At 38.1% G+C, this 10,512-nt stretch overlaps 1 protein-coding gene across 2 annotated transcripts; it reads right to left on the reverse strand.

Annotated features, from left to right (window-relative positions):
• Positions 1-1,952: 1,952 nt before the first annotated feature.
• On the reverse strand, positions 1,953-9,726 carry csnk2b (casein kinase 2, beta polypeptide). 2 transcript variants are annotated; one of them, XM_088328818.1, is made up of 7 exons: positions 9,650-9,726; positions 8,634-8,715; positions 7,947-8,049; positions 7,692-7,807; positions 7,548-7,623; positions 6,543-6,732; positions 1,953-4,426 (listed from the first exon to the last, which is right to left on the reverse strand). In XM_088328818.1, exons 1-7 carry the CDS (start codon positions 9,697-9,699, stop codon positions 4,336-4,338), a joined length of 708 nt encoding a protein of 235 aa, XP_088184944.1. In that variant the 5' UTR covers positions 9,700-9,726; the 3' UTR covers positions 1,953-4,335. The 2 variants fall into 2 exon arrangements, with proteins under 2 accessions (XP_088184944.1, XP_088184946.1); XM_088328820.1 differs by lacking the exon at positions 9,650-9,726 and adding an exon at positions 9,125-9,290.
• Between the last annotated feature and the right edge of the window lie 786 nt (positions 9,727-10,512).

The raw sequence follows: 10,512 nt of genomic DNA on the forward strand, positions 1-10,512 counted from the left end.
CTAGTGGTTTGCCAACACCAAGGCTGTGGTGGGAAAGGCCCTGCAGTGACTCCACTTCCTGGTGGTTCTCAGGAAGAACAACCTGGAACAGAAGCTGCTGGTGTCCTTCTACAAAGCCACAGTGGAGAGCATTCGGGCATATGGCTTAACTGTGTGGTATGCTGGAGCATGGCAGCAGACAAGAAAACATCTGAAGAGTAATTAACACAGCCCAGATCATTGTCTGCTCTCTACCCAGTCTAGAGGACATTGCCAGATTGCTATACCGTACCAGAGGCATCATCATAAAAGACTCTTCCCACCTAAGTCACAACCTCTTTGACCTGTTGCCATCTGGTAGGTGCTACAGGTCCGTCAAAACAAGGACCAACAGGTTCAGAGACAGTTTCTTCCCCAGGGTCATCACAACCCTAAACAAGCGCACCAAACTGTAAAAACTTTTTTTTGTTTGCTGCTAAATGTTATTGCACTAATTCTAATTGCACAATTGTAACGCACTATTGTAATGATGCTCTACTTATTTTCATTCACAAACATTGCACTATTATTCTAACATAGCCCAGTTTCTAAGCACTACGTTGTAGATAATTTTTTCTGCCTTTTGTGCTCATGGTCTTTTACCTTCTTTTTTCTCTTTTTAGTCTTTATCACATGTTTACCTTGGAGTGCCATGTGTAATACTGTTGCATATGTTTACTACATTGTCATCAAGGACAATAAAATCAATTAAATTACAATTCAATACTTGTATATTCCCTTATAACAAATAGTTAGAAAACTATAGAAAAAAATGTTCTCTAAAACACAATTTAATCTTGTGCGGTATTGTAGTTTATTGTACAATAAAACACTGCAGTAATTTTTAGAAAATACAGTCCGACACATACTATTATTATTATGAAAAATGTACCTTGTGTAAATTTAAATACTTCTTTAAATACATTTAATAAACGACAACTTGAGTGCAGGATGTGTTTTTTTTTAATCTTGGTTGTGGTGGGTTTCAAACTACATGATAGGTTTCAGATCAGGGGACATTGTAAACCCTGATGGTGGTCTGTATAGCTCTTTGAGAATCTTTGAGATTGAAGACTAGACAACTCTTCGTTTTTTACCTGCTACTAGTATACTGAACTACTCTAGTGGTTTTTGTTATTATATATTTAATTTGAATTACCTCTTAAAGTAAAAGTTTTATAACACTTTGTATCAATAAATTAATAGTCCAACCCAAGACGTGTTTAGGACTGCCCCCTTTACCAATACTTAAAACACAGAACTCAAAAGCTACATGGTAGCTACTAGCATATTGAGCTGCTTGGTTTTTCACATACATATTTTGGACTATTTCTTGGAGTAAATAATTTCAAAACAAAATTTAGATGATATTTAATAAGATATTTTAAATAAGAGTGTCCAAAAGGCAATAGTCCCACCCAAGAAATGTTTAGGACCGCCTTTTCTATTTACATAACCGATATTTAAAACACAAGATTTAAAAGCTACATGCTAGCTACTAGCATACTGAGCTGATCTACTGTTGACCTTTAATTAAATGTAATTTAGACTATTTCTTGCAGTACATAAATGATTTTAAGACAAAATGTATAAGTTAATTGGCTGTCCCCTCATTTACACACTATTGGTAATATATCTTGATTTTGGGCTGTATTTTGCTCCTTCACAAGCATCTAGAACTCTTACCAAGTCGTTTACTCGCCATCACTTTAATCTCCATCAAACTTAACTGAGAAATCCTCTTGGTTGATGTTGTCCAGCCGGCATTGAAAGAGAATCTGGGAACCTTAAATTATATTTTGAGGTTTATCCTGCGTCATTTTCTCCCTGGAAATTCTGACAAGACTTTTTTGCCACATGAAAACAAGTCAGTCATGGGGAAATCCCCCCTCACAAGAAAAAAAAAAATGATTTAAATCCTGAATGGAAACGTATGAAAACAAGATCAACATTTATTGAGATTTTAGAATCCGGTTCACCCTTTCCCGAGCAGCAGAGGAAAAAACACATAAATACAGAGTCACTTGTGTGAAGTGAAGAACTCACAAGGGGAAACCTTACTGCTTTGAAAATGTAAATGGCTGCTGGTGATCTGAGCTAGCGCTAATGTTAAAAGAAAATGCAGCAAAAAAATCAGTGCTGTGCTGCAGAGTATTTACGATCCACTTTATAGAATAAAAAAAGGTTTATTTCAGTTAAAAGTCAAATAATAATCATTATTAGGTCAGATAGAGAGCAAAATTAGAAATGCTAGCTTAGCCTAGCACGAAGACTGTTAAATGGCAGGAGATACCATAACTTAACGACGAGCTCAAACCCCCGCTCACAAAAAAAATCTGAGTTCAATCCCATTCCGGCAGTGAATGAGTTAACTTAGCCTAGTAAGAAGAATGGAAAATGGCGGCAAAGAGCTAGCATGGGTTGTGCCAACCTATATAGGACCTAACTTCTAGCTTAGTAATTAATCAAAAATGCAGATTATCTCGTTCACTACCACTGACCACTCAACTGCTAGCTCAACAATACACTAAATAAATGGGAATGAAATCATATCATTCACTGCCACCGATGACTACAGACGTCACAGCGGTGACTGGGTTAACAGTTTAGCGCTAACAGCGGGAAAGCGTTATCATACTACAGGATACCATCTCATAAAGAACTTAATTTGAATGTTTTGTTTCAGTTATCATTTATCTCATTTACTGCAACTGACGGCTATGAAATCAAAGATTCTAATGTATTGAATGACTTAACTTAGCCTAGCATGAAGAATGGGAAAATGGCGGGAAGGAGCTACAATAAAATGGGATGAAATCTCATAAGAACCCTAAATGCTAGCTAAATAAATCACTGAAACAAAACACGCTAATTAAATAACTTCATTTACTGCCACTGACAGCTATAGACGTGTAAACTTAATAGCGGTGAACGAGTCAAGTTATCATAGTAAACGGCAAGAAAGAGCTAGCATATTCTGAGATGTGCCGTATCATATAGAATTAAACTGCTAGCTGAATAAATCATCAAAACCAAAAAAATGCAAATGAAATCCCGTTTATTGCCAGACGGCTATAGACGTAAAAGATTTTTACAGAGATGAATAAGTTGATGTAGCTTAGCCCTAAAAGTGGTCAATGATGGGAAAGAGCTCGCATACTCTTGAATGTGCTATCTCATCTCATCTCATCAGCTGCACCGCTTATCCTCAGTAGGGTCGCGGGGTGTGCTATCTCATATAAAACTTAACTGCTAGGTAGATCAATTACGGAAACAAAAAATACAAATGAAATTACGTTTTCTGCCACAGATGGCAATAGATATCAAAAATGCTTTTGGCGGTGAAGTTAACTTAGCCTAGGACGAGATTGAAAAACGGCCAGGAAAAGTGAGCATACTTTTCCCCATCTTATATAGGATTTAACTGGGAGCTAAATGATTTACTAAGACCAAAAGTCTAATTAAATCCTCTCCTTTACAGCCACCTATAAATTTCAAAGATTCAAAGAATGGAAAATGGCAGGAAAGAGCTAGAATACTTTGGGACATTCCAACTCATATAGCACCTAACTGCTAGCTATATTATTAAACAAAAACAGCAAATGATCTCGTTCACTGCCACTGAAGGCTATAGACGTCAGATTCTAACTGCGGTGAATGAGTTAAATAAACCCAGGTCAAGGGATGGAAAATGGCATAAAAAGCTTCACATACTCTAATACAGGACTTAACTGCTAGTTAAATAATTCCTTAAAACAAAAAAATACAAATGAAATCCCAATCACAGCCAAAGACGGCCATGGCAGTCAAGATGAGGAAATGATTTAATTGATCCTGGGAGGTTGGTGAGTAATTCAAATGGACATGCAGCCATTTTTTTATATATATGAATGTCCTTGTAGAAGCACAGTACACATATTTTCCTTATCTATAAGATGATTTTCATTTTAACGACAACCTTATTGAAGACATCGCCACTAAGTTTAATTGATTTCTCATTTGTAAAATGGCCACTCTTTTTGTGACAAGAGGCCAGTCACAAAAAGGTATGGAGGGCATTTTAAAATGAAGCTAAAATCCATTTCCCAGCATCCTCACCTTCTCGTGAATATTTCCTACGTCTTCACCAAGAGAGGAAGATGACACAAAAATGTGACGAAAACTCTGGCTGTGTATTCACATTTGAAAATCACCGTTACTATTATTATTCCACGTCGCTTTTATTTGCTCTAATCTAAACCTCAAAATAATACAGTCTTCAGAGTGGGGAGGGGTCAGGCGACCCCTCACCTTTTTTTGCGTCTCCTGACGGGCGCGCTAGCGAATGGCCTTAACGGGGCTCTTGAAGCTTGAGGCAGCTTGAAGTTGCAGTTGGTAGGCCATTGGGTGGATCTTGAAACCGTAAAGCCTGGAAGCAGAGGAGGCACAGACATTTCATCATTAATGAGTACATAACGTAATGGTCCCAAAGACCCTATTCTCTGGGCTATTATTCGTTCCTGAATAAAAGTCGCACGAGGCAAAAATGTAGGTCAGACCTTCACACTGTGTTAAGAACTAAAAGTTTAAGGCGTTTTTAAAAGTGTGTTTTGTTTCAGAAATTAAACATAACGAAGATTGTTTTTTCTCTCATTTTGAGTCTGTCCATTTCTCTCTCCGGCAAAGACAAAGGTGCTGATGGATGCTTTTATCTCCTCTTGTTTAGATTATTTGTTATACCCTGCTCACCAGATTCCACAAAAGATAAACATGCATCACGTCACTCCCGGGCCGCGCGACGGAGCGAGTTCGGCGGACGCGGCGACACACGGCGCGACGCGGGGAAAGGCGGCGGGCGTGATCGGGCTACCCCCCGTAACTGGGGGGAGCCCGCTCGTCCGACGACCCCAGTAGCGCGGCGCGATGACAGGCGGCCGTCCGCGCGCAGCGGGCGAAAGGCGGCGGACGTGCGCGGGACCCCCGTAACTGTGTCGTGCGTATCGCGCCCGAAAGTACCCGTGCCGCGGGTTAGGGGCTCGCTCGCGGGAGCGACCGAACGGCACCCGCGGTGCGGCGCAAGTAAAAACCCTGTCGTGAATTTGTCTCCGATCGTCCCGGGCGGACGTAAAATTGCCCAGCTGTACGACTCTTAGCGGCGGATCACTCGGCTCGTGCGTCGATGAAGAACGCAGCTAGCTGCGAGAACTAATGTGATTTACAGCTGCGATTGGCTGGCAACCAGTTCAGGGTGTCCCCTGCCCACTGCCCAGAGATGGCTGGGATGGGCTCCAGCCCCCCCGCGACCCTAATAAGGATAAGCGGTGCAGATAATGAGATGAGATTTTTTTTTTTTTTTTTTGGGAAGGGGTGTCGCTATACCGCAGATTTTTAGTTTTAGTGGGTGGTTTTGGTCCCCATTAACCAGGTCTAAAAAAAGAATTAAAAAAATATATACATATATATATACATTTTTTTTTTCCTCTTCTTTTTGAAGGGTCATCGCTACTTCGCAGATTTTCACTTTTTGCGGGTGGTTTTGTTCCCCATTAACCGGGTCTAAAAAAAAATAAAATAAAAAAAAAAGAAAGTTTTTTTTTTTTTTTTTTGAAGGTGCGCCGCTACTTAGCGGATTTTCACTTATGGTTTTGGTCCCCATTAACCGCGATAACCGAGGTCCCACTGTAATGACAACAGAGACCATTATTTCAAATGCAATTCTGCGTTCTGTGTATTTATTTGTTGATCTATAGTTGAAATTTTGTTACAGTTGTATACACTCAGTTGGTAATAATCTTCTTGAGGTAAGTCTAACCTTTTTCGGCTTTCACAAAGGTGCGACGGTACAACCAAAATTTTCACTTTTCTCTGGTGGTTCTGGTCCCAATTAACTGGGAAAACCGAGAAATCTCTGCACTAATTTTCGTAAAGAAGACAAAAGACGTAGTTTTGAAAAAAAAATTGTACATAGCAAATGACCATGTAAGCGTCCTAGAATGTTCTTTTTTAAGAAATCAACACTAGTTTACAGTGTGAAAGAACTACCAAATTTTCAGCAGGTAGGACGATGACACTAGCTTCTAACAAGCTAGCTTTTGGCAAAAAAAGGGCATTAGCCCTTCGCGCAAAAAACAATGATAGTTTCAGGAAATGAAGAAACTAATTTTCAAAGTATAAAAAAAACACTGCATAGCACAAGCATCTAGTGGTTGCCCCATGAGACGTAGAAGACAGCGACACTAAATCTTCCAGAGGCTAGTTGTGCTAGGTTTTAAGGTTTAAGAAGCTTTACATTTTTGCATGGAAGACTACGGGCACTAGCTTTCCCTGCAAAGGACAGCGCTAGTTTTTGGGGTAGACGAAGATGAAGCTAGTTTTTCGGGGCATCACTTAGGATCGTATGGAAAGTCGGACTAATTGCCAAAAATCTGTATGTTTTTTTTTATTAATCTAAGTAGTATATAGATATGCTCTGCTGAAGCAAATGGTTTAAATATATTTGCATTATCTATAGGTAAACTACTTTAAGGTAAAATTACTGAACTAACCTTGGTACAAACTGATTCGCAGGTCTCTTGGGCCTGTTTTCAGGGTGAACCATGAACAGCATGTGAGGGAAGCCGGTGCCAAAGTAAGCTCCGTCTGTGTGGTGGTGCCTGGAGGACTTGGGCGTGTACACATCCATGCATTTCGGGCAGTACAGCTTGACCATGGCCTCTCCTGGGATATCGGACAGGCCTGTAAAGAATGCAGAGGAATCAATGTAGAATTGAAACAAGCATGAATACATTATGCTGTTAATGAAATAAAAATGTGGGAACAATGCACATTTCTACAAAAATGAATATAAAAATATATGTTATATTTATATTTTATATAAATATACAAAATATATATTAAATATACATTAAATATATATATATATATATATATACATTAAATATATATACATTAAATATATATACATATATATATATATATATATATTATATAATATAATATATAATATAATAGATACACAAATGCTGTTGTATTGACGGAGAAACCGCTTCCGGCAAATTTAAAACTTGGAAAATTACAGCTGGTGAGCTCACATGTAAAGCCTATTTTTTGCAGCTAAAGGAGTACAAAACAGTAATAGACACTCGTTTGCGAAATTGGTAAGGCAGGTTATAAATCGGGTGCGAGAAAAAACAAATCAGCGAAACAAAATGCAACATACTCGCTAAAGTAAAGAAACCAGTAGAATCACAACAGCCTGAGTACATCTTGAGCCATGCAACAGATTTTGGCCGTGCTCTACGGTACCTTGCGCACTTAATAAAGCGGTAGAGAGACACATGTCCCAGTTGTGCTACAACTTTTATAGAAAATCAAAATATATTAATAAATAAAGAACATAAATGGTTAGAATCTTTCTAACGAGTAGTTTTTTTCTTTTGAGCTGATAACTGTGGGGTTATATTTGGCCGTGATTCGTTTTGGCCCCAAAAATAAAATGCATCTCAACGTATTACACACCATTGTTTTTGTGTTTCGCTTTTTATACTCACCAATGGGAAGCATTGTCTGATTCTCACAATAAACACGAGGGCAGTAACCAAAGTCTCCTTGCTGATATTTCTCCAGCTAAAACCAAAATCAGGATTACCGTTGATCCAACTCATTCTTTAAATGACAGTAGCTCGGGCACATACCATTTGTGCAATTCCCCGGTTGGTAAGGATATAGCGAGCGTGAATAAGGCCATAGAGCATCTCAGCCGCCTGCTCGATCAAATCGCTCTGGTTGGGATTGTCCTCCAGTTCCTCATCTGCAAACACATTTGAAACCGTATTGGTTTTGAGATATTACGGAGGAAAAAAAGCCGGAAAACATAGTACACACTATAAAAATCTATTTCCTCTGTACATTGAATTATTTAAAATGTGACTCATTTCAAAAGCAAACACCTGGTTCAAGGTCCAGAATCATGTCTAGAGCCTGGCGGTAATGGGGAACCTGTTCATTGAGGCCAGTCAAGTTGAATTTGTCTTGAATGTAGTCTTCATCCACCTGCCAGCCAGAAGTAAAAATACTTTTTTGTCATGTTGAAACAATCCAATACAAACAAACATCTACTATTTGTTTTATTAAAAAAATATGATTAAGTGACTTGAGCAGTATTCACCAAAGTGGTGACCGCGGGCACCAGGTAGCCCATTAAATACACTTGAGTGGCTCTAGGACCGGTTCTGAAACTGGCGCACTATTGATGCGTCATCATGATTTTCTTGAAAATGTGATTTCTAACTGAGCAATCAATGACTTGATCAGTGTCTTCAAATACATGATCAATTATTTCAAATTAGCATTTTGTTTATATAGAAGTATAAACAACTCATTGCCTTCATACTAAGCAGATGTTTAAGTGGTTGAACCGTTTTAATCCTACTTCTAATAGTTGCAACGTGGAAATAACGATTGTGACAACATATTGATAACAAGATATAAAAGAAAACATATCAAACTTGTAGCCATTTTAAAGTACCCCTGGTCATGAGCAACTAAAAAGTGGCTTCAAAACGGTTCGTGACCTCTTATCTAGATATTAATGTAAAAGTATTTTATTAAAACAACAACAAAATAAAGTATTATACCTCGCAGAAGAATTCATTGCCCCTTAAACCACAGAACCAGGAGATCCATGACACTTCCTCTGAACTACTCATCTCCAAAGACCTGAAATCGAAAGGTATCGACATATTCATATAATGTAGAAAAAAATTGATCTAATTAAAATTTAGGTCATGTTATTTAGGGAAAGGAATGTTGTCGAGTCAAAGCTAGCTTAGGCTAGCTGACAAGTTTGCTATTTTTGTCACAGTAAAAACCGACTTATTAATTTGGATGTAAAATCAAATTCTTGGATGCACTGACAACATGTTTATGGAGTCAAAAATTACAAAAGGATGAAACATTCCCAAATTGTTATTTCATTTTAAAAGCCAGCGTTAGCTTGTCATGCTAACACCAACTAGCTAAATCATTACGGCGTATCGCTGCCGTCTTCGGAAGAGCTTTGGTCGTTTCCTTTCGTGCGTATGAAACGTTTTTCGTGACACAAACGTAACAAAGCACGTCAGCTTACCCAGTTTTTGTACTTTTTCTCTTGAAAAGTTGGGGGAAAAGCGACGGCTCAAAAAAACCTATCGGCTTTAAATAAAATGGACACCGGCTCCCAGCACCAGTGGTTATTCCTGCACTTCCGGTGCCGTGGGAGCGCTGCTGCCACGCCGTGGCAACTTTGACTATTGTATCTGGTTTGAAGAGACGTCATTTGATCTTAAAGGGCATCATTTTGGATTAAAGCCGTCACGGCAACGCCATTCTTATATTGTTGCGATTTTGTTATGATCTACTCTGAAAACAAACCGTTTTCTATGTTTGAAATGATAAATATAGACCATTTAAGGGATACGTATAAGGATAACAGCAAATTGGGTCAAGGCCAAGCCAGTAATGGCAATTTTTTTTAAATTTACAATCCATAAAAGATACGGACTCACTTGACGTATGCTTCTCTTCTCAAACTTGGTATATATGAACTTAAAAAAAACCCAAAGCCACAAATGACCATAACAAGCACACGTACCTGAAAAAAAAAAGATCTTACCTGTGTATAGAAAAATATTCATATTTTCTGCAAGATGTTGCCAATGTCATTGCGCAATTATCTGATACACTTGCAATTTGGGCCAGCGAATAAGCACTACCTTGCAAATATTGCATACATATCGTAATATGCTTTAATATTTTTTTCTTTTAAGTCCTTATTACAAGTTTATCCTTAATATTTTGCCAATCATCCTGACATTTTCTTATCGTATTTTTCTCTTTATTACGTGTTTATCCTGTTGCAAAACATCTAAGAATCTCGTTGCAAACAATGTACAATACGTTATCAATGGCAAGACGATCCTCTTCTATTCTTCACCCAACTGATTATAAAGTATAGCATGGTAGTCGTTCATTTTAAGCCACACCTTCTGACAGTAATGTTTATTGCTTTTAACCGATTAAATTGTTTTAAATCTCACATAACCCCAATTTAAAAACCACTGTTTTTATATATAAAATTATCACGCCAGCAGAGCACTGTACACTAGTTAGCAACACAGCCCAGAAAAACATGGGCTATTCTCTACCCAGTCTAGAGGACATTGCGGATGTTGTAATATTGAAATGTGTCAGTGTATTTAAAGTCATATTATTTCTTCATTCATAACCTCTTTATTTCAGTCATTATAACTTATGATTCATTCATTTGGTAAGTTTGGATTTTACATTCTTTCAAATTGTGTTATATTTCGTAGTCAACCTTGAACGATATCAATACTTTTTAGAACCAGTTTAAACAGTAGAATCTTCCCCCACCACTGTTCTTTGTGTTATTGCGTGGACCACCCTTTCAATATAAGAGTGCTTGTCCCATATTTTCAAATTCCTTAGTTTTCGCGTTTACTAACAGTTTGAAAG

The sequence above is a fragment of the Urocampus carinirostris genome, chromosome 2 (genome assembly GCF_059441175.1).
Source record: "Urocampus carinirostris isolate Australia breed hairy pipefish chromosome 2, RoL_Ucar_1.0, whole genome shotgun sequence".
NCBI lineage: Eukaryota > Metazoa > Chordata > Actinopteri > Syngnathiformes > Syngnathidae > Urocampus > Urocampus carinirostris.